The 24,653-nt window shown below is 43.1% G+C and overlaps 2 protein-coding genes across 8 annotated transcripts in view; one reads left to right on the top strand and one right to left on the bottom strand.

Annotated features, from left to right (window-relative positions):
* Nucleotides 1-5,006, top strand: part of ddx27 (DEAD (Asp-Glu-Ala-Asp) box polypeptide 27) — a 10,076-nt gene extending 5,070 nt beyond the window's left edge. The window contains exons 11-21 of the mRNA XM_051393796.1: nt 78-219; nt 371-524; nt 603-684; nt 1,274-1,451; nt 1,555-1,661; nt 1,842-1,935; nt 2,017-2,108; nt 2,354-2,474; nt 3,704-3,800; nt 4,725-4,784; nt 4,867-5,006. Coding sequence (XP_051249756.1) covers nt 78-219; nt 371-524; nt 603-684; nt 1,274-1,451; nt 1,555-1,661; nt 1,842-1,935; nt 2,017-2,108; nt 2,354-2,474; nt 3,704-3,800; nt 4,725-4,784; nt 4,867-4,882 — 1,143 coding nt within the window. The 3' untranslated portion in view covers nt 4,883-5,006. The remainder of the gene's footprint in view (nt 1-77; nt 220-370; nt 525-602; nt 685-1,273; nt 1,452-1,554; nt 1,662-1,841; nt 1,936-2,016; nt 2,109-2,353; nt 2,475-3,703; nt 3,801-4,724; nt 4,785-4,866) is intronic.
* Nucleotides 5,007-24,653, bottom strand: LOC127359735 (potassium voltage-gated channel subfamily KQT member 2). Of its 7 annotated transcripts, XM_051393790.1 has the most exons (19): nt 24,116-24,633; nt 23,000-23,150; nt 21,784-21,874; nt 19,887-20,013; nt 18,532-18,707; nt 17,725-17,850; nt 17,155-17,265; nt 16,953-17,048; nt 16,591-16,685; nt 16,440-16,508; nt 15,414-15,443; nt 14,631-14,710; nt 14,100-14,312; nt 13,074-13,121; nt 11,749-11,857; nt 9,835-9,966; nt 8,626-8,746; nt 8,376-8,551; nt 5,007-8,277 (listed from the first exon to the last, which is right to left on the bottom strand). In XM_051393790.1, exons 1-19 carry the CDS (start codon nt 24,246-24,248, stop codon nt 7,596-7,598), a joined length of 2,766 nt encoding a protein of 921 aa, XP_051249750.1. In that variant the 5' UTR covers nt 24,249-24,633; the 3' UTR covers nt 5,007-7,595. The 7 variants fall into 7 exon arrangements, 5 of the variants coding, with proteins under 5 accessions (XP_051249750.1, XP_051249752.1, XP_051249753.1 ...); XM_051393792.1 differs by lacking the exon at nt 13,074-13,121 and having other exon boundaries at nt 24,116-24,635; XR_007882817.1 differs by lacking the exons at nt 5,007-8,277; nt 8,376-8,551 and adding an exon at nt 11,572-11,597 and having other exon boundaries at nt 8,632-8,746; nt 24,116-24,636.

Here is a 24,653-nt window from a genome sequence, read left to right as displayed (position 1 = left end):
ACCATGGGTTTCACTGTGTCATGTGACTTCGTGTCTCCAGGGGTTTCACTGTGTGTCATGTGACTTTCTGTCTCCAGGTAAAGGACCTGGCTGCGGTGTCGTTGAAGCAGCCAATCAGAATCTTCGTTAACAGCAACACTGACGTGGCTCCATTTCTACGACAAGAGTTTGTCCGAATTCGACCCAACAGAGAGGGAGACAGAGAGGCTGTGGTGGCAGGTACAGTACTACTGATACTACAAACTAGTACTGATAACTACTCAAAATAACCGACTACTGACTCGCCTCGAGTAATTGGTTAATGTAATCTGTGCAAAAGATGCAGTACTACTTCTGTATACTGCAGGACTAACTCTGTGTGTTCTTACAGCCCTGCTGACTCGGACGTTCCAGGATCACGTGATGTGTTTCACTCAGACCAGGAAGCAGGCTCACAGACTCCACATCCTGCTGGGGCTGATGGGACTTAAGGTCGGAGAACTGCATGGAGAACTGAGCCAGAACCAGAGACTGGAGAACCTCAGGTACACATACAGAGAAAAAGCCCTGTAGTTGATCATTTGAAATATGTATTTACCTCTTTTGTTCTCTTTGTTCTCCAGGCGTTTCAAAGATGAACAGATTGATATCTTGGTGGCCACAGATGTAGCAGCCAGAGGTCTCGACATCGATGGAGTCAAAACGGTGAGTGGACTTCATTAGAACTTCTGTCCTAATCAGCTGTGACTCTGTGGTCCCCCGTCAGTCTGTGGAGCTCTTAACCTCCAGTTGGGCTTTATGGTCGTCTCCATCTTGGTGTTTAGCAGCCAGCGGAGGTCACGTACTGCGAGTTGAGCTGCTCTCATTGGCTGCTGCTCTCATTGGCTGCTCTTGGTTTGGAAACAATGGCGGCTTGCCGGGTCACAGGATCTGGTATTCCAGATAAACAGTAAAATATGTTTGTGAACAGATTTGAAGAGAGAAATAGTCAATGTTATCAAAGAGGAACGTCTTAAGTCTATATATATTGTCAATGATAGTAATGTGTACTAATAGTAAGTAAAGTTACTGCTATTCAGGTACTTTAAAGTACTTCTTGTTCTCTTGCAGCAGTTGGAAGTTGGCCATTGAGCAGTTAACTAAAGACAATTAAAACGGACTAAAACTTGAGGCTGCACGCAGTCAGAGGACCGATCACGTTTTTTCTTGCAATTTTCCTACAGATAATCAGTGATCTGTAACTATGTCTCTCTGACCTGTCTCTCTCCTTGACCTGTCTCCCTGTGTGTCCCAGGTGATTAACTTCACCATGCCGTCCACAGTGAAGCACTACGTCCACCGTGTTGGACGGACGGCGAGGGCGGGGCGTTCAGGGCGTTCAGTGTCTCTGGTCGGAGAGTCGGAGAGGAAGACTCTGAAGGAGGTGGTGAAGTCAGCCAAGAGCAGCGTGAAAGCTCGAGTCCTGCCGCCAGGTACGCACACCTGAGACAAACAGTGTCCAGGGGGACGGTAACAGGTGTCACCTTTCCAGTTTAGTCATAGTGATGTGTCTCTCTGTCTGTGTCTCTCACCCAGAAGTCATCCTGAAGTTCAGAGATCTGATCTCCAAACTGGAGAAAGATGTTGAGGCGGTGATGAAGCTGGAAAGAGAGGAGAGAGAGCTGGCTGCATCTGAGGCCAAGGTACACCTGAGCAGCTCTAAGCCCTGTACACCTGTCGACGCTATACGCCCTTCCACCCTATACCTCTGTCCACCCTATACACCTGTCCACCACTGCTCTAATAATGTACATCAACAAAATAAACACGTGTGTGTGTGTGTGTGTGTGTGTGTGTGTGTGTGTGTGTGTGTGTGTGTGTAGTTGAGTGTGGCTCAGAAGCGTCTCGATGGCTCGGCCTCCACTGACTCTCAGAGAGTTTGGTTTCAGACTCAACAGGAAAGGAAACAGAGCCGCAGTGAGTATTAATACACACTCTATACTGCGGTAGTAGTACTCTGCAGTACTCTGTATTGTAACTGCTCCTCTTCTTCCTCAGTGTCGAAGGCTCTGCAGGAGTTCGATCTCGCTCTCAGAGGGAAGAAGAAGAGAGAAAAGTTCCTGAAGGATGGCAGGAAGAAGGAGCTGACGGTATCAATAATAATAATACTGATCAATCAATAATCAGTGTGATCTGCTGGGGACTGAACTCTGTAGAAGAAGTTCAGAACGGGATTTGTGTGAAAATAAAGGAAGAGATCCACAGTCGGCAATTTGTTTATCAGAAGTTACTCAATCAATCTCTGTGGAGCTGCTGCAGACACATTTTGATTGACTTCAGTTTTTGTCTCAGAGTGAGAGTTCGGTTTACCATTGAAGATCTTTGTCTGTGTCAGTCTGAGGAGCGCGCTCAGTTCGAGATCCTGAAGGCTCAGATGTTCGCTGAGCGGGCAGCAAAGAGAGAGAGACGACCAAAGAGAGCGAGAGCGATGGTGGAGGACGAGACGCCGCCGGCAGGTACACAGAAACACTGCATCAGTACACAGAAATACTGCATCAATACTACATCAGTACTGCATCAGTACACAGAAATACTGCATCAATACTACATCAGTACACAGAAACACTACATCAGTACACAGAAACACTACATCAGTACACAGAAACACTACATCAGTACACAGAAATACTGCATCAATACTACATCAGTACACAGAAATACTGCATCAGTACACAGAAATACTGCATCAATACTACATCAGTCCACAGAAATACTGCATCAGTCCACAGAAATACTGCATCAGTACACAGAAATACTGCATCAGTACACAGAAATACTGCATCAATACTACATCAGCACACAGAAATACTGCATCAGTACACAGAAATACTGCATCAGTACACAGAAATACTGCATCAGTACACAGAAATACTGCATCAGTACACAGAAACACTACATCAGTACACAGAAACACTACATCAGTACACAGAAACACTACATCAGTACACAGAAATACTGCATCAATACTACATCAGTGCACAGAAATACTGCATCAGTACACAGAAATACTGCATCAATACTACATCAGTCCACAGAAATACTGCATCAGTCCACAGAAATACTGCATCAGTCCACAGAAATACTGCATCAGTACACAGAAATACTGCATCAGTACACAGAAATACTGCATCAATACTACATCAGCACACAGAAACACTACATCAGTACACAGAAACACTACATCAGTACACAGAAATACTGCATCAATACTGCATCAGTAGACAGAAATACTGCATCAGTAGACAGAAATACTGCATCAGTACACAGAAATACTACATCAGCACACAGAAACACTACATCAGTACACAGAAATACTGCATCAATACTGCATCAGTACACAGAAATACTGCATCAGCACACAGAAACACTACATCAGTACACAGAAACACTACATCAGTACACAGAAATACTACATCAGTACACAGAAATACTGCATCAATACTGCATCAGTACACAGAAATACTGCATCAGTACACAGAAATACTGCATCAGTAGACAGAAATACTGCATCAATACTACATCAGCACACAGAAATACTGCATCTGTACACAGAAATTCTACATCAGTACTGCATCAGTAGACAGAAATACTGCATCAGTAGACAGAAATACTGCATCAGTACACAGAAATACTGCATCAGTAGACAGAAATACTGCATCAGTGTACTAACTGTGTCTGTGTGCAGCAGCCAATCAGAAAGCAGGAAGAGGAGGAAAGAAGTCCGTGTTTGATAAAGAGCTCACCAACACCAGCAGTAAGGCTCTGAAACACTACAGAGCGGGGTTAGTACACCTGTCTGTCTGTACACCTGTCTGTCTGTATGTTTATATTGATTAAAGCTCCGGTGTGTCGCATTAATATAATATCCATAGTGTGTTTCCATTAGTGTTTAATCAGCTGATTATAAGAATCATTGTGTGTTTGTTACCTTAGAATAAGACGTTTTTATCTACAGAGGGAGCAGGTCCTCTTCTGAGAGAGTCAGCCATGTTGAACCACCATGTTTGTATGGTAGCCCAGAACAGACGAACCAAACACTGGATCTAGATAGAGACTGTACTGCAGTATATTATCCACCGTAAAGGCTGGGCAGTATTCAGTTAGTTGCAATCTGCAGCTCACCACTAGATAGCACTGAATGCTACACACTGGACCTTTTAAAGGACCTTTATCTGTTAATAGGAATAACTCAGAGCTACCTTGTGGAGTCCCTCAGGGAACCTCGGTTCTTTTTGATTGTTGATGCCTGTTTTGAGTGATATTGAAACGTTTGAGGGTCTCAACAATTGAGATAACTACCATCTTTGTAACTGACCCCACTACCCTGCTACTCTACTACCCTGCTACCTGCCATCCTATTACCCTGCTATCCTACTACTTGCTACCTTCTACCCTGTTACCCCACAGCCAACTCTTTAATTTCCACTATGTCAAACATATGGAGTTCTGTTCATTGATCTCCACACTCTGTCTTTAACCAACAAACATTTATAAAATTGCTACGGTCTTGCTCGTGGTGGGAACTGTTGGGTCTCTGTAAATAATGCTATAATGAGTTGTATTTGAAAAGTGTCCTGAGATAACTTCTGTTGTGAATTGGCACTATACAAATAAAACTGAATTGAATTGAATTGAAATAAAATAACCAGTTTTCAGAATGATCAGTAACACCTACCTGTCTCACCTGTACGCCTGTCTCGTTACAGACCATCCTTCTCAGACCGGAAGCGTCTCGGTTTGGACAGGAAGCGTCCAGGTGGCTCCAGGTATGTTTTACCTTTCTGTTGCTCTCTGGGTGTCCCACATAGATGTGAAACAAAGATGGCTAACACTCCTTCTGTCCGTTAGGTTCAAGAAGAAGTGAGAGCCAAGATGGACGCCTGGAGCTGCAGTTTTCTTCTCCACATCGTCATCTTTGTGTTCACTGTGTAAATCTGTCAGTTGTTTTGTTCATTAAAGAAGTTTAAAATAAAGTTTTGGTTTGTAAAGATGGTTAAAAGTTTTATTCAAATACAATCAGACAGTTTGATCTTTGACAGATGCTGAAACAAGTTTTTATCCTGTTTAAATAAAGTTGTGTTCAAACATGAATCCAGAACAGGTTTAAATGGTTCTGCTTCTGAGCAAACAATGGTCTCCATAGAAACAGCCAATAAAGTGTGATTACATTCAAATGAAACGTTCAATCGGCCAATCAATGGAGAGCTGATTGATCGGCTGAAACCTCATAAGTACAAGCAGTTAAAGAAGCTCTTATTTTGGTACGGTTGCTTTATTTTGGTGTCCTGAGGCGCGGCTGCCACCTGCTGAATGGATCAATAATTTCAACTGTTGGGATTTATTATTGATAATTACTTATTGATTACATTGTATATACATACTAATGTTATGACACCATGGCGTGCTGTGTTCATGTTCACATCAGTTTACTACTACAAAGACTAACGTTAGTGGTCGTTATTTGTGAGGTTTGTTTACCTGAGAATCTCATCAGTTAGTCCTTCACGAGTTCTCACATATAACCAGCAGAGGGAAGTCAGTAGTACAAATGGAACAAATACTTTCAAACTAATATTTAATTTAATATAACCAAGTCCAGATCCCATAATATTATTTTTTAGATCATAGCCTACAGTGCACACTTACATTAAAGCTACTAAAATCAGTCCATTGTATATGTTTGACAAACAAAAGAGTTTCTCCAGTGTTTGTTGCTTCAGTGTTATTCATTTAACCGTCTGTATTCTGCTGACTGTTTATTTCCATTGTCTCTACATCTTTTGTGCGGATCACGTTCATTAATTACTCTTATTGGCTTTTTATTTGTGGGACTTGTTGCAGTTGCGTGTTGAGTGGTTGTGTCAAATCTCTTCTGCTCACTTACACAGAGCAGAGTGGAGGAAAGAAACAGCAGGAAGTTGATGATGGCTGCACCGTAAGTGAGTAAAAGACGTAAACAAAAGATCGGATCAATTAAGCTCAACATAGCTGATACAATCACTTAAAAAATTTCTTGATTGGTGTCGATACCAATCGTTGCGATCGGATCGGGACGTTGCTAATCTGTACTTGAGTATTTAACTTTTCACATCTAAGACTCTGTTAGCGTGGTATCATTAATTTAATGCATATAATATTTGTATGCCAAATTAATTATTATTATTGAACATGTGCAGTAACTCCGACAGTACGATTCCAGCTCAACACTGAACCTGAACAACAACAATTTCCTTTTATCCATTTTAATGAGTGCTGTTTTGTTTTAGGACCTCACCAGTGTCAGTTAGGTTTAACCCTAACCCTAATAATTTCCTGACTTTTATTGTGTACCTCTGGAACAGTTACTGAGGTCTGGACCTCAGTGGTGGGAGCGGATCACCAGAGGTGGAAAGGGTACTCATGACTTGTGAGTACTGGTTAATTTCTGGCACTGGGACACGGGAGCTGTTATGTTAATTGTCGCCGCATTGGTCGTGTCTATATTGTGTATTTTATTGTGTGTAGTTCACGGATGAGGTACTTGTATATGCAGTAAAAGAGGCTCTTATTTTGGTAAGACAAAACAACAGCCCACATTTCTGCTGTTCAACATTATAAAGACTTTAACAGGTTTTCTAGAAGGTGAAAGAGGGAGGCTGAGTTCTCTACCACTGGAAAACTAGAAAAAACCCTTTCTGACCCAAAGGGACAAAATGTCTGAATGAGCTCCAGCTGTTCACTTTTAGAGTAAACAGGGAATATTAGTGAATATTTCTTTCCATTATCCAGTGTGGGTAGGAGGATTATTGTCTTTTTCAGAATAAGGCCTGAATGTGCATGTAAACTAACTTCCATCTCAGCTTTTGACTCAGTGGAATTCATATATTTGGTGTCTGTAACCTTTAAATCACATTTTCAATTGTTATTGTTGACTGTACATGGACATATTCAACTATAAATAATCTAAATAAACAGTTTGTAGATGTTTGCCTTTTGTGTACATTCACATTTTTTAGGAATCGTGTTTTTGTAAAATTATCACAACCTTTTCGATCAGTCAATGTAGTTCCAGCTTTTGGCCTGTAGGGGGCAGAACAAACAATGGATGCTTTCCATTTTTTACCTTCGATCCCACCTGATGTCAGCTGAAAGCTCAAATAAACAACAACAGTCTGTTGCCATGGTGACGTGTCAGTCTGTCATACTTGTTGTTCCCAGGATGCTTTGTGTCGTGTTTTAAAATGTAATGAAGACGTTTAACAGTGAGCTGTGGTTGTGGTAATAGTGTTTACAAGTCTTAAACATGGATCAAGCAACCAATCAGGTGTGAGCGTGTCACAGCAGTAAACCAATCAGATGTGAGCGTTTCCCAGCAGTGAACCAATCAGGTGTGAGCGTGTCTCAGCAGTGAACCAATCATTTGCTGTACAAGTTAAAACATTCACATGAATAAAATGTCCAATTTATGATATCATAATGACATCAAACACCCAGTACTGTTCACAGCTCCCATGATGATTCATTGTAGACCTCCATCCGTTATCTTTGTTTCACATTTCATTGTTTCTGCTGGTTTTGGCTCTAGTTCACCTTCGACTCTACTTGGTTCCAGTCCAGGCCCGGTCTGAGTGGGGCGAGGGGGCACAAAGCTCCGAATCAGAGTCCGACTCCCCCTCTGCGATGTAGGGCCGGACGGTAGCGCAGCGGGCAGTGCCGCCTCCTCCTCCGCCTCCTCCTCCGCCTCCTCCTCCTCTTTCTCCTTGGTGGTCCGGATTGGCAGATGATGGGTAGAAGCTGCTGTTGAGGAAATCCAGATTCTCTCTGGACTGCGAGATGGAAAATCCACTGAATGAGCGCTCCAGCTCCTCATGGTCCACAGACGGGATGGAGATGGAGGTGTCACTGTCCGGCTTCACCTCCTCCCCTCTTCCTCCTGCTCCTCTTGTGGTTCCGTTGGCCCCCTCTCTTCCCCTCTCTGGTCTCTCCGCCCCCCCTCGGTCTCCGGTGCTGTGCCGGTTTGAACGGTTCCCACCATGTCTCTCTCCAGCCGGAGGAGGTGGGAGTCGTACCAGAGACCCATCTCCCACTGGACTTGGAGTGTTGCCGTGGCTACGCTGGGGAGGGGGCTGCGCCTGCTGGTGGAGCTGGGAGCTGACTGGCTGCCAGGAAGTAGAGGGAGGACAGGTCGGGGCGTTGTCATTCCTGTGGCCAGTGGAGCTGCTGGAGCGGACCATCTTCGTCACCAAGCGACTCTTCTCAACGTGGTCACCAGGCAACACCCTACACAACATGTAAACAACATGTAAACAACAAGTTAACACCCAGCCAATAACAATAACATGTAAAAATGCGCTTTATGACTTATAGGAGACACTGACTGCAGGATCTTGGAGATGGACTGGCTCTTCTCCAGCTGATCCACTGGACTGTGGTAGGGCGGGGCCGGTTCTGGCTCCTTGGATCCAAAGTAAGCGTCAGTTTCAGCCTGAGGGATTCCCATTCGCTGGATGTAGATGTTAACCAGGAAGTCCAACTTCCTCTCCATGGACAGGACCTGTGGGACAGGAGACCAGAAGTCACCAATCAGAGTTCAAGAGCTTTCAGCAACTGATGGTTGCCATTGGTTACCTGCTTCTCCACCTTTCCCAACCGTCCCATCATGCTCGGGTCCTCAGGAAGCTCTTCACTGGCTGCTTTGGGACGGTCTTTGTCTGCAATTGGAGTTCCTCTGCCAACGATCTGGTCCACCCTGCCAATCAGGAGACAGCAGAAGTCAAACTCACAGTGACCTCACCCAGTGTAAAAAAAAAAAGGTGCAGCTGTAAATTGAAATATCTGTGATCAAACATCAATACTGCTGTTAATATTCACATTATTACCAAAATTATCTAAATCTGCATTTCAGATGTTAAAAATGTCTTCTAATGTGTTCTAAATGAAAACAGTAGAACTTCTGACGGGGAGATAAAAGATTCTACATTCAAATATATATATATATACATATATATATATATATATATATATACATATATATAAGTTAACAGCATTAGGTCCTCAGCAGGAAAATGGTGGATTGTCTACTCCGGGTAGGGAATGAGTCCTTACCCCAAGTGAAGGAGTTCAAGTACCTCTGGGTTTTGTTTATGAGTGAGGGTACAATGGAGCGGGAGATTGCAGCAGGGGGGGGTATTGTGGTCGCTTTATCGCACTGTTGTCACGAAAAGAGTATGTACTGGTCGATCTTTGTTCCTACCCTCAACTATGGTCATGAGAGATGGGTCATGACCAAAAGAACGAGATTGCGGGTACAAGCAGCCAAAATGGGTTTCCTCAGGATGGTGGCCGTTATCTTCTTTAGGCATAGGGTGAGAAGCTCGGTCATCCACGAGGGACTCGGAGTAGAGCCGCTGCTCCTTCGTGTAGAAAGGAGCCAGATGAGGTGGTTTGGTCATCTGGTGAGGATGCCTCCAGGGCAACTCGCAAGGGAGGTGTTCCTGGCACGTCCAGCTGGGAGGAGGCCACGGGGCAGACCGAGGACCAGGTGGTGAGATTATATCTCCACACTGGCCTGAGAACGCCTCAGGATCCCCAAGTCAGAGTTGGATGATGTGGCCAGGGAAAGGGAAGTTTGGCGTCCTTTGCTGGACCTGCTACCCCCGCGACACGACCCCGGATAAGCGGATGATGATGATGATGATGATGTTGATGATGATAATAGCACTAATCAATTCCAATAATCAATAGAATAACAATAGCACTTTCATACCCTGCTGTGTGGGATCAAAAAAGTTTTTCTTATCAACCTAAAATATAGATGTGAGGGGGCAGAAGTTTTACCTGGACTGGAGGTTCTTGATGCGGGCGAGCATGTCCAGGTGTCCGGCTGAATACTGTTCAATCACATCCATGACATCATAGGGACGAAGACTCTCCTTAAACTTCCTCTTAGACACCATGAAACGCATGATACTGCGAGAGAAAGAAACAGGAAGTCACGGACTGGGAGGAGCTCCAGTGGAGCTCTCAGGCACTGACTGATGTGGTCTAGTCTGAACTGGTCTCTGTGGACAAGATTCATCTGTTGCAATAAACATCACAATCTTATGATCTGTTTCTATGACGACAAACACGCCAGGGTTCCAGTTGGACCCCTGAAAATGTCCAAAGTCAAAGTGTACATGATTTCAGTGTACGGCTCTAAAATCAATAACCTATAATCAATAAACAGTGTATAAACTCTAGAGCTATTTTCTACATGGAGCTGATTCAATCAATAATCAATAATCAGAAGCTGTCACACATTGACTGTTTGCCATACACTGTTTAGATCTTGCTTTTAACTCTAGACTTGAAACGGATGAAGGATTTTAGTCATCGGACGTCTGGATCTTAAGTTATCACAGAAACAAGCTGATGCTAACATTAGCATTAGCAGCTAACGTTAGCATTAGCTCTACTCGCAGCCCCTCCAGGACGTCCTTTGTCTGTCCAACAGCGTGGGAGAAGCAGTGATTTTTAAGGTGGAACTGCTTTATTCAGTGTGTTTAAGGTGGAACTGCTTTATTCAGTGTGTTTAGTGGTTTTAATCAGCGGGTCTGTTTGTGTTGGAGAGGAGGAGACCTCTGTGGATCATTGGGCTCCCGGTAGAAACCTCCTGAACCATGAACACTGCTGTATGGATCACAGATCATAAGAACTGGGTGCACTCGATCCCAGACCAGGAAACACAGACCCAGTGAAAGTAAAGGTATTCAATTGAATTCAATTGAAATCAATTTTATTTGTATAGCGCCAATTCATCAAGTTATCTCAGGACACTTTTCAAATAGAGCAGGTCTAGACCGAACTCTTTATAACATTATTTACAGAGACCCAACAGTATTCATCTACAGGATCAGTCATTTCCATTCAGTGTGTTTCTGGAAACGAAGCGTCACGTTGGCCACTCCTCATTTGCTGAGCCGGGCTACTGTATGCATATCAGGGGTCTCCATTGAAACTGTGGAAACTCACGATCTGTTTCTCACTTAAAATATTTTCAGAAACACATTTTGGCTGGTTGTAATATGAGAGAAAGTTACCAAATGAGCCACCATGTTGGTGTCTTCAAATCCCACGACAGCATTTCAGAAGCCAAGCGTCTTCCTGCCCAACATTAACTTATACTTGACATATTTTGTCCTTAAAAAGGGAAATGTCCTCTGACTTCCTGTCTGGTGCCACAATGTTGTGAAATTCAAGTTTAGTACACTGTATTTTATTTAGAAAATTGAGTAGATTGTCTGATCTGTGTCTGACTCCCTACCAGTGAGATCTGCTCTGTACTGCTTCTGTCAAAAATAGACCAGCTGCATATTCACGGAGCAGGGCGAATCTTAAATTTACAGGACTAAACGACACTGAGACAGACACCACCAACCATGAGGACAACAACAAGGACAAGAACAAAAATAATAATAATAGTAATAATAATAACCAAAGAATGTCTTACCAATGAGCTTTAGTGGCAGACAACAGAAAACAGTGAAACAGAAAACAATGAAGCTAAGTGGAGGTCAGACTGACTGCTCTTACCCAACAGCTGATGGTGACCTTTGACCCTGGGGTGAGCAAAATAAAAATAAAAAATAATAATGTGAATAAAAAGCAGAATGAATTCAGTGCTTATTAAGCAGCAAATAAATGGTGAGTAAAGCGATGAACGATGAGCAGATAAAACAAAAAGATTCTCTGGATGAAAACATTTCGTACCAGATGGCTCTGATGGTGACCTTTAACCCCGGGGTTAGATCCTGAGGGACAAACTCACAGTGGCAGCTCTTGTTGTCATCGGCCATGTCTTCTCCTGGCAGGCTGGCATCTGAAACAACAACATCCCTGTGTCATTCAGTGCCCCCTACCTGAAGCATGTGGAGCAGCAGCCGACTGAAATACTAAAGATACTAACCACTATGGAGCCAGGACGGTGAGTTTAAAATTTGGCATCCAAAAAAAAGAATTGGCATTGAAAACAAAACCAGTACTGAAAAAGGAAACATTGGCATTGAAACATTTGTATTGAAAACAGTTGTATTGGAATTGAAACAAGTATTGGCACTGAAAAAAGAAACAAATTAAAATAATTAAAATCTTAAAATCTTATTATTTTATTCTATTGGGATTATTTTGTATTTTTCAATGACAATCTTCAGATTTTTTTTACAATGTCAGTTTTTTTTCAGTGTCACTGATTTTCAGTTTCAACTCACCGTCCTGGCTCCATAAAGCACCACTCATACAATATATGTAGTGAGATTTAATAAAAGGTCTTAAGTGTATTTTTAGAACTGTACACCTTCAGTCATGATGTATTCTGTGGGCGGAGCCTAACTGCTGTCAGACAGAGCGATTGTGCAGTAGCTAGCAGTGTTAAGCTAACTGCAGCACTCGCACCGTCACAGGCATTGTCTGAAACAGCGACTGACGCTGTAAAATAAATAATCATATTCAGAATGTCTCACTATATCTGTAATGTTCCTACAACACAAAGGATGCTGCTGCCTTGCAAAGCTAACTTTAGCTTTGTACCGTTAGCATAATTTATTGTCGGCTTGAATCAACACCATTTGGATTTTAACAGCACAACAAGATTTTTGCTTATTTCAGTTTTTCTCTGTTTCTGCTGTTTTTCTGCCACGACAACGTGCTCGCAGCAGTCAGTTGGTCTGTACAGTCAGCACAGTTTCCCAATGTGTCCTTCTGTTCGTCAGTTACTGCGGTTCTGCAGAACATTGGGATGTCACAAGGAAGTTGACCTTTGACCTTTTGGATAAAAAAATCTCATAATTTTATCCTATTAGACATTTGAGTGAAGTTAAACTGAGACAGACAGACAGACAGACAGACAGACAGAAAAAGAAAGAAAGAAAGACATGAGGCATAAAAAAGATAATTGTTAACACAGAACAGACAACATGAATATGGTACAATCATCACTCACTACGTGTGTGTGTGTGTGTGTGTGTGTGTGTGTGTGTGTGTGTGTGTGTGTGTGTGTGTGTGTGTGTGTGTGTGTGTGTGTGTATGTGTGTGCTGACCTGGGGAGCTCTTCTGTCTGAACTCTTCATCCTGCATCTCTATCAGCACTACAGGAGGAGGAAGATGAGGAGACAAACCTTCATTACACTCTACTCATCATCATCATCAAGTTCATGTTAGCCTAGCTTAGCACGAAGACTGGAAGCAGGGGGAACTATTAGCCTAGCTTAGCATAAAGACTGGAAGCAGGGGGAAAAGTTAGCCTACCTTAGTACAAAGACTGGAAGGAGGGGGAACTATTAGCCTAGCTTAGCACGAAGACTGGAAGCAGGAGAAACTATTAACCTAGCTTAGCACAAAGACTGGAAGCAGGGGAAACAGTTAGCCTAGCTTAGCACAAAGACTGGAAGCAGGGGGACGCCTAGCCTAGCTTAGCACAAAGACTGGAAGCAGGAGGAACTATTAACCTAGCTTAGCACAAAGACTGTAAGCAGGGGAAACAGTTAGCCTAGCTTAGCATAAAGACTGGAAGCAGGGGGACTACTAGCCTAGCTTAGCATGAAGACCTATATAGTTTCTTTTCTAGTCTTCCGTCCACTCAAAGGGCTTTTACAGCCATATTCAGGAGCGATTATGGGTTCAGTATTTTGCTCAAGTACACTTCGACAAGCAGCCTGAGGAGCTGGGGATCAAACCACCAACATTCTGATTAGTGGACGACCCGCTCTACCCCCTGGGACACGTCCAAATATGTAGTTGTAGCAGCAGTAAAATAAAAAGATACTAAAACCTTTCTCCTCCTTTCCTTTCCTTCCATCCTCCCTCACATTCTTTTCTCTTTCTTTGTGTTTTTGTAATGAAGTCGGTTTGATTTGACGTGTCTGAGGTTACGATCCAAATTACCCAGAAATCAGTGAGGCCCCGCCCCTAGAAACAGCCATGCTGTTGCTAGCTAGCTTACTAATGAATCCTAGCTCTGTGTGGCTAACAGCTGGAGACTGATTGATGGGTGGTTGTGATGATATCATTGGTTGGTTCATGCTTACAGGCGGACTGTTCGGATTTGTTGGACTCGCACATCTTACCCTCAGAGTTTTGGCGGGAGGCGGCTCCTCGGATCCTGAAGGCCTGTCGGGTTCTGCTACGTTCTCCAAAGCTCCAGCTCTTTGGAACCTTGCTGGGACTGTCCTCCAGACTGGGTTCCATGCTGGGGGACCGACGCAAGGCCTGGACACTCCCCAGGCCTCCAGGACCTCCAGGGGCTCCAGAAGCAACACCAGGAGCAACACCAGGGCCAACTGGAACCACAAGAGACAAGATGGAAAGAAGGTGGTAAAGGAAGGGACTGAATCAGAACCATTGTTTCTGCTGAATACTGGGTTTTTGTCCTGGTTCATATTGGTCACTGTCCTTGGTTCTTACTGGTTGGTGGATTATCTGCTTCTTATTGGTTAGTACATGATCTGGTTCATATTGGTTCGTAGATTATCTGTTGTGTGTCTTGCTCAAGCACACTTCAGTACTCAACAGAGACCTTGTCTGACAGAGACGTGATCTGATCCACCTTTCACCCTAATCCTCTCCAACAACGGCAAAGTTTCAGCTCTAACACCCACCATGCTGAGGAGAACCTTTCCCTTTGGTTCCTGAACTTCGGGGGGATGAGAAGACCCTCTCTTTCAGACTGACCTTCTGACTGCAGGGGCAAGAGACAGACAGACAGAGAGACAGACAGACACACAGACAGATTTATTGCACAGTTAACTAACAAAAATGAAGTTGGACACACTCTAAATGGACCATAGATGAGAGGAGTTCTACCAGGTACTTTGGCCCTGCATCAAGCCACGCCCACTTTTGGGTGAAAGTCTAATCTGACAGTAAATATAAATTCTGATCTTTGTTAATTCAATATGATAAAATAAAAATACTGTATTGATTTTATCTATTAGGATCATAAATCCCCTGTGCAGTCAGTAAACAGCGCTGTTGTTGTGCTTGGAAATAAAATGCAGAAACCCTAACCCTAATCCACAACCTGCTGCTGACATCTTTATTTATCAGCCTCTCTCGAGCCAATGCCAGATAGTCAGTCAGTAAGGTCTCACCGGTCCCCACCAGAGGGCGTATGTCTCAAACTGTTCATCATCTTATGTTTTTCTGAAAGATAAAAAAGGAAACCTGCCATTTCTGCTCTCATCTATGAGCTATGGATGGTTCAATAGGGCACAGGGATTCACTGAGGTCTCTTCAAAGAAACTAACAAACGTTACATATAGGCAGAGAGTGATGTCTCTGTTTTTATATCTCTCACTGGAACGTCTGATTGAAGGGCTGTTCAAGCAGCAAAAAGATATATTATATATATATATATTAAATTAGTGATACTAGACACTGACCTGGGAGACGGTTCAGGTTGGACATCCTTCCTGCAGACAGACACACAGACAGTACAGCAGTTATAGTACCTTGTGTTAAATGGTAAATGGACCTGTACTTGTATAGCGCCTTTCTAGTCCTCCAACCACTCAAAGCACTTTTACACCACATGCCACATTTATCCATTCACACACATTCACACAGTGATGGCAAACGGAAACTAACTCATTAATTAACATTCACACACCGATGCATAGCATCAGGAGCAATTTGGGGTTCAGTATCTTGCTCAAGAACAATTCGATATGTGGAGGAAGGAGACAGAAAATTCAACCACCGACCTTCCAATTAGTGGACGACCCGCTCACCTCTGAGCCACAGCTGCAGGAGTTGCAGTACTTTGTGTTACTGCAGCAGCCGCAGTACTTTGTGTTACTGCGGGAGTTGCAGTACTTTGTGTTACTGCAGCAGCCGCAGTACTTTGTGTTACTGCGGGAGTTGCAGTACTTTGTGTTACTGCGCCAGCCGCAGTACTTTGTGTTACTGCGCCAGCCGCAGTACTTTGTGTTACTGCGGGAGTTGCAGTACTCTGTGTTACTGCGGCAGCCGCAGTACTTTGTGTTACTGCAGGAGTTGCAGTACTTTGTGTTACTGCGCCAGCCGCAGTACTTTGTGTTACTGCGGCAGCCGCAGTACTTTGTGTTAGTGCAGGAGTTGCAGTACTTTGTGTTACTGCAGGAGTTGCAGTACTTTGTGTTACTGCGCCAGCCGCAGTACTTTGTGTTACTGCGGCAGCCGCAGTACTTTGTGTTAGTGCAGGAGTTGCAGTACTTTGTGTTAGTGCAGGAGTTGCAGTACTTTGTGTTACTGCAGGAGTTGCAGTACTTTGTGTTACTGCAGGAGTTGCAGTACTTTGTGTTACTGCAGGAGTTGCAGTACTTTGTGTTACTGCAGGAGTTGCAGTACTTTGTGTTACTGCGGCTGCCGCAGTACTTTGTCTTACTGCGGCAGCCGCAGTACTTTGTGTACTTATACGCATTGCAGACCTGAACGAGAGTCCTGATTTGTTCTTGAGGTTCCTCAGTAAGTCCAGCTGATTGAGTGGTGGGATCAACCTGCAGACACAGACAGGAGTGTAAGAATATTAGAAGAAGACTTTATAGGACACATTGATGTCCTGCAGGTGGACAGTCTCACCTGTACATGGGGACAGAGACGGTCCTCTCATAATAATCCCAGGTTGAAGTCAGATCAGTTCGGCTCAGGTTTGTGGCGTAAACTCTCCACGCTGCCTGCACACACAGAGAGCAGACGACTGTTTCCATGGAAATGGCTTCAGGAAAAGGACTCATTGGGTAGAGCTGGCGACCTATGTCCCGAGGCTGAGTCCTTGCTGCAGTGGCCCAGGATTCGAATCCGACCTGCCGCCCTTTGCTGCATGTCATCCCCTCTCTCTCTGCCCCCCTTCCCTGTCTATCTTCAGCTGTCACTACCATAAAGGCAATAAAAGCCCCCCAAAAAATACTTTAAAAGCTCTGCAGATGTTAGTTCAAATTCACCTGTATGAGTCCAGCTGCTGGGTTCCGTCTCTTCTCAAAGTGCTTCTGTCTGTGCTGCTCCTGGACCTTAAGAGCAAAACCAGAACCCAGGATCCCCTGAGACACAGACAGACAGACAGACAGACAGATGTGTGAGCTGGGCTGAACCAGGTGGAGGTTCACCTGTATGAGATAAACTCAGGTAGATGTTAGAGGGACTCACAGCGGGCAAAGCGAAGAAGGAGACTCCAATCAGAGTGAAGGTTGCAGCCAGCAGACGTCCGTTCCAGGTGATGGGGAACTTGTCTCCATAACCAATGGTTGTCAAAGTGATCTGGCAGAGACAGACACAGACCAATCAGATCGTCCCATCTCAGGGGGTGAGACAGTTGCTCTTTTCCAGTATAAACGGAAACCTTTAAGTATCAGATTTACACCAAAGTTGTTCTTTGAAAGTGATTTTATGCTGGTTTTAAGCTGACAGCCAGAGGTCACATTGTGGTGTGTGCTGTCAGTTGCTATCCTTTACCTGAACTACCTGTCTGTGTGTGCATTGTTAGCAGTGGTTGACTTCAGTATATCATGCTGATACCAAAACAAAGAAAACTTATGTATAAGTCTGCTCTACAGGAAATTCACAGCAGGATGTGTGAGAGTTATAGAACAGAACAAATTTCAACATCACAGCGAGGAGCTCTGACATCGATCAGCAGACACACTCACAACTGCTGCTGACAGTTTTATTTATTGGCCTTGTGAACCAGTGCCAGATAATCACTGTGTAATGTCTCACCAGTCCCCACCAGAGGGCGTCAGCGTACGTCTCAAACTGTTCATTGTCTTCTTTTTCTGCCAAATAAACAAGGAAACTGGCCAGAATGAGACACAGGAAGCCAATGTACCACGCTGTGATCAGCTCCTGCAGAGAGAGTCATTACAATACAGAGAGAGAGAGAGAGAGAGAGAGAGAGACACACATTATAATACAGAGAGAGAGAGAGACATTATAATACAATGTGATAAATTGAGAGAGAGACTATAACAGAGGTTAGACTGAAGGAGGATGGAGAAGTAATCAATGACTGATCAATACAGTCCAGGATAAATGAAAGCGATCAGATGTCAAGATCCCTGTCAGCAAGATAATATCAATAAACCAATACTGCTGACACAGTGAGACACATAAAGAGGCAGTGAGACACATAGTGACAGTGGGACTCATATAGACAGTGAGACACATAGAGACAGTGAGACTCATATAGACAGTGAGACACAGAGACAGTGAGACACACTGAGAGACAGTGAGACACATAGAGACAGTGAGACACACAGAGAGACAGTGAGACTCATATAGACAGTGAGACACAGAGACAGTGAGACACACTGAGAGACAGTGAGACACATAGAGACAGTGAGACACACAGAGAGACAGTGAGACCATCAGTTTGAACAAGTTTTTAAAACTATCATTGAACTGTAGTGTCAGTAGTGTCAGTAGCAGTGTCTGTAGTAGTGTCAGTAGCAGTGTCTGTAGTAGTGTCAGTAGTGTCAGCAGTGTCAGCAGTGTCAGTAGTAGAGTCAGTAGTATTTCCCATCATACCTTGCTGTGGGCGTAGACGACTGATCCCAGCAGTTTCCAGGTTCCTCCGCGGCGGTCCATCCGGATCATCCTCAGAATCTGAAGGAACCGAAGAGACCTGATGGCCGACGTGGCGAACACGTTCCCCTGAGTCCCTGCAGCCAGCACTGAGATTGACGCTATCAGCACCATGATGTCTGCAGAAAGAGAGAGAGACAGGTCAGAGAGACAGACAGGTCAACAACAACACTGAACAATTACACTTACAATGAACCTGGTGAAGTTTGTATTTTATAATTCTGAACATATTATTTCCAGTGACTATTATAATTATATATATTATATTTTAGTGTATTATCATACATACAGCAGCTATTTAAGCTCTGCTGCACCTTCTGGGCTGTGAGTTTGGTTTTAGCCAAACAGAAGTCATTGTTCACATTGAGTTGTTGCGTGTCTTTGATGGTGACCAGCACACTGAAAGCAGTCTCTGAAGTGCAGGTTTTGGAGCGACACTAGGTCTTTTCACAAGCCAAAACTGCTGGTATCCAACAAGTATCCTAATGAAACCAGGAAAGCCGGCACACCTCAGTATGATGGAGGCGTGTCTGGTGCGCCTTGTCCTCGCACAGCTGCACCAAGATCTGTTTGTGCGAGCAAGTTTTAATAAACTTGAATATTTTTACCACAGACTTTAAGGCTTCGTTCAGTTCCTCACAGAGATGTTTGCCTGCAAGTGCTTGTATGTGTATCATACAGTGAAACATGCAGTGGGGCGCTTTCTCTTTAAACGCTTATTAAACCCCTTATTTCCCATCATCGAGGCAGCATTCCACTCTGTTGTCATTGGGAAGATTTTGCTCTGCAAAGTTTATGTCAACTACACTGAAAATATCTTCTCCTCTTGTAGTGGTTGTGAGATTGACAGACATAAGAAGTTTCAGCTCTTGTTTCATGTTTTGTTTCAGCTCAGTTTCTCAATGTACTGTACATACATAGTGAGTATTAGCTCCTCTGCCACAGTCAGACTTTCATCCAACTGAATAGAAAATGGGCCCATCTTAAGTTTTTCTATTTTCTAGTGCGTTTTCAACGTTTCCTGCCATTCTGTCGATTCTGTGTTGTTGGACAATGGTACAGTGTTAAATTTGTTAGCCACCTTGCGCAATGAGGTCAGATTTGTCTACACATTTACAGATTTGTCTACACATTTACAGATTTGTCTGCACATTTACAAATCTCAATACAGATTTGTACATTCTTTTACACACTTACAATCTAAATACACACACATGGATTGAGATACAGTGTGGCTTCAATGGCTCTGTAGTACAGACTCACCTATGTGTCAGTATGTGATGTGTTGTTAAACTCACCGATGACACAGAAAGGTTTTCTGGCGAACTTGAGTCTTCCTCTCCATCCTCTGTACCGACAGCAGCAACCTGCAGCCCAGATCCTCACCATGTACTCCACCCCGAACACCACGATGGTCACCACCTCCTGTTACACAACAACAACAACAACAAAAAGAAAGATATTACATAGGTGTTTTGTTTGTTGTGAGAACTTTCAACAGAACAAGACTATTAGGCAGATGGAGGTGGATTTAAATGAATAAAGTCAACAACTAATCACAGCGAGCTCTGTCTGCACAGGCGTTATATCATTGACCTTCAGAACACACTGTGTTCTACCACTGCTTCCATCTGTCTGTGCTTTACTGGGGCAGACAGCTGAGAAGTAGAGTGGGTCGTTCACTAATCATCGGCGTGTGAATGGGTGAATGTGGCATGTATTGTAAAGCGCTTTGAGTGATCAGAAAGACTAGAAAGGCGATATATAAGTACAGTCCATTTACCATTTAACCTCTCATTAGTGAGCCATTTGGTGCTGCAGTCTGACCTACCAAAGCAGCCATAACATTATGAGCACTGCCAGTGAATAACACTGATTATCTGCTTATCTAGACGCTAGACGACTGGTCCCGGTCTGCAGAGGTCAGTACCTATCAAAAGTGGTCCAAGGAAGGAACAGAACCAGAGACAGGGTCATGGGGGCCAAGGCTCATTGATGCAGGTGGGGAGTGAAGGCTGGCCCGTGTGGTCCGATCCAACAGACGAGCTACTGTAGCTCAAACTACTGAAACAGTTAATGCTGGTTCTGATAGAAAGGGGTCAGAACACACAGTGCAGAGCAGACTGTTGGTCTGGGACCAGTCAGAGAGTCAAGTCCTCACAGTGTTACTGCTGATTGGTGGATGTATGTGTATATATATATACTGTATATATATACGTATGTATGTATGTATGTATGTATGTATGTATGTATAGTGACTTGTAATCAATTTCACTGATTTCTGTGAATAAAACAGAAATAGTTTTTTATAGTGTATGTTATTATTGAAGATGTGAACAAATAGAAAAAGAAACCTATTAAGTCTGTATGCTTGTTAAAAATTATATAAATCAATAAAGGATTCTTATATTATTTTATTTTATTGGGTTCACTGTTTGGGTTCTTCGCAGTAGATGATGGCAGTAACAGTGCCAGGCCACAAAACATGTCATGTAAACGACACTCCAAACCACAACAAGTGTTTATGGTTTAATGGTGTAAACAGGGCCTCAGTGAGCAGTGGATGAGGACATTCAGCTGCTGTCATGGTGCAGTTTAATGTTGGTTTGGTTTCTGTCAGACTGATGGAAAGTGTCACTGAGACTCTCAGAGACTGACGATTCTGTCACTGACTATTGGGGGGCACTCCTATAAGAAACTGACGGTTTAAATGGTTACTGGACTGTACTTATATAGCGCCTTTCTAGTCTTTTGACCACTTAATGCGCCGTACACTACATGCCCCATTCACACATTCATACACTGATGACAGTGGCTGCCATGCAAGCTGCCAATTGCTCACCAGAACGGAAACTAAGCATTCACACAGACTCACACACTGAGCACAGCATCAGGAGCAATTTGGGATTCAGTATCTTGCTCAAGGACACTTTGACATGCAGTGAGAGGAGCTGGGGTTCGAACCGCCAACTTTCCGATTAGTGGACGCTCTACCTCTGAGCCACAGCCACCCCGTGTGTTAAAGTGATAATAAAGTAATATGTTAATTATTATTTGTATTATATAATAACTAGTTGCTGCTGACTGTGAAATTAAAGCTGTCATTCACAGATGATAAAAATATCATCAAACTGCAGACAGGAGGCTGAGTTTTATTTAAAGATCAGGCAGAAGGTAGACAATGTGTATTTTTACCAGAATGTAAAGAGCGTCCTCTGAACTCTTCTCGTACTCTTTGATGGTGGAGAACACAGACAGAACCAAGCAGGAGAACACCAGCAGGAACCTGAGCAGAGAACACACGCTGAACTGAATGCTGACCTGAGATGAGGTCTGAGAGCAGTTATTGATCCCTGGCGGTTACTATAAACTGAACTGAGAGCAGTTAACATCAATCAATAATCATAATTGTTTCAGAATGAAGGTAATTAATGTGATTTATTCATACAGCTCAGGTTGTTTTTACCATGAAATCTATTTCTAAATTAGTATAAAAGCAGCTGTTCTCATGTTTTTACATATTTTGAACTTTTTGTCTCATCATCAATCAATTAATCTGTCAATTAATTTTAGCATCCAGAAGGACATTTTCACCTCCTTATTAATAATTACAGAGACCTGTCCCATATAGAGACCTGTCCCATATAGAGGCCAGTCCCATATAGAGGCCTGTCCCATAAAGAGACCTTTCCCATATAGAGGCCAGTCCCATATAGAGGCCTGTCCCATAAAGAGACCTTTCCCATATAGAGGCCAGTCCCATATAGAGGCCTGTCCCATAAAGAGACCTTTCCCATATAGAGGCCAGTCCCATATAGAGGCCTGTCCCATAAAGAGACCTTTCCCATATAGAGGCCAGTCCCATAAAGAGGTCTGTCCCATAAAGAGACCTGTCACATAAAGAGACCAGTCCCACCTGTAACACCAGCATACATGCTGCATTCACATGGATTCAGACAGACGGACAGCAGCTTCCTCACAGAGATAACAGTTGATCATTGACTCAACAGACTGACGTAAAGTCAGGACGGCAAAACCACACACGATACATATGTTACTATGATGATTTCATATTGGTTAAAACGTATGTAAGTAAGAATAAATATATTACATAAAATATGATGTGTATATAATTTGATGTAATTTATGAATTATTAGTGTCTCGTTGTCCAGATGGTCCACATTGTCTCGTTATATGAAGGAGTTATGTAACTTGTGTAAATTCCATCACAGTTTAAATATTTTAATTAAATGTCGTCTACCGCTATCGCTTTTCTCTGCTGGCCTTGCCTAAGTTCACCGTTCAGCTCTCGTCCACTAACATCACATCACATGACTGCAGCATCAGGCCTACAAGAACCAATCAGACGACAGAAACAGTGTATGTCAGGTGTAACGGACAGGTATTTACACGTAGGCGTGATAGATGAAGGCCCATCCTCGAGGTCTCTCCAGAACGTTGTACAGGAAGTTCTGCAGTCGCCTATAGAGGGCGTTTCGTTTCGGAGGTTTCTTTCCTCCAGAGACACTGCTGCGCTGCCGCCGTGGACCCTCCTCCCCACCTGGACACAGGTAGTACTACAAATTGATTCTTGGCCTTCATAAACATCAAGAAACAATTTTAGGTCAAATGTAACTAAAATATATCAAATAAAGTTATATAGAATACCGAATAAACTGAATGCAAACAAATAAACTAGATCCCATAAGGACCTTTATATTGGCACTTTAATAATACATAAATATGTGTTATTAAAGTGTTGGAAGTAAAGTTGGATGAAGTTAGAGGCCCAGTGTAATGAAAAGACTTGAATTCCTCCTTTTTGTCTAAAACCTTGTTCACATATTTTGAATTGTTCACAGATCGGATTTGAATATTTAATATTGCTGACCAATTAATCCCAATATAGCCAAGAGCAATATGCAAACTGCAGAAACTGTCATTTTTTAAAGGCAAAATGTGACAAACATCATTGTAATGAATTATAATGATGTTCTGCAGACACTCTAAATCTGGTTCTCTAGATGTTTGTTTGGTACAGACCCCATAACTATTTCACAACATCATGACTTTAATAGTTCTTTAACTGGATTACTGGTATAAAACAAAGAAAAACAGAATATATGAGGCTGGAATTACAGAAATAAGAAATAAACAATAAATAATTATTTAAAAAAAACTATTAACAGATTGATATTTTAACAATTAATTTATGGATAAACTGTTTCAGCTTTATTGATGTTATTTGATATTTTTCATATTGTCATTGTTTTTCACTCAATATGTGTCATATTTCTCAGATTTATTGTTATTATTAATATTGTGTCTTCTTCCCAAAGTGCAGATTTGTTCCAAAGTGTTTACAAATTAAATGTAGAAAAAAAAGAATCTTAGTTAGGAGCATTGATTTAACAATATATTGATTATTAAATCCAATTCTTATTCACTAAATTCATATTAAATATTAATTAAATATGAATACACATTAACAGCAACAGTGTTGTTGTTGTTGTTGTTGTTGTTTACCTGCTATGAGCAGAGCTCCGTCCCTGCTGGACTCGGTACCCCCGGCCTCCAGACCCACGAAGCCGACCTTCAGTTTCTTCTGGTCGGCCTGCGCTCCGGGGAACACCCCGCCGTTCCGGGACTTCTGCACCATGACCGACGAGCCGATCTACTGCCAGCCCGAACACAAAGCGCCAACACCGGCCAGGCCCGGTGGGAGCATCGCTGCTGCGGAGCGGAGGAACAACAGGAGGAGGAGGAACGATGGAGAGAACAGGAGGAGGAGAAGGTGAAAAGAGGGGGAGGTAGGTGGATGGAGGACGGAGGGATGGAGGATAATAAAACCCGCAGAGAGACAGACGGATAGCAGATTGGCTGATCAGCAGTTTTTTTTCTCTCACCGACTTCCGCACAAAGAGGAAGCGGAATGACGTCACCGACGGTAATTGATCAAATTGACGATAAAATAATCTGTAATAAACTGATCAGATGAGATGATCAATCTGATCAGAGAAAACAAACACAGCCGAAGGACCGTCTTTGTGTGTCCCCATGGTAA

Source organism: Dicentrarchus labrax, unplaced genomic scaffold (genome assembly GCF_905237075.1).
Source record: "Dicentrarchus labrax unplaced genomic scaffold, dlabrax2021, whole genome shotgun sequence".
Taxonomy (NCBI): Eukaryota; Metazoa; Chordata; class Actinopteri; family Moronidae; genus Dicentrarchus; species Dicentrarchus labrax.
The sequence above is the reverse complement of the archived record's forward strand: the minus strand, read 5'-3'. Positions and strand labels throughout refer to the sequence as shown.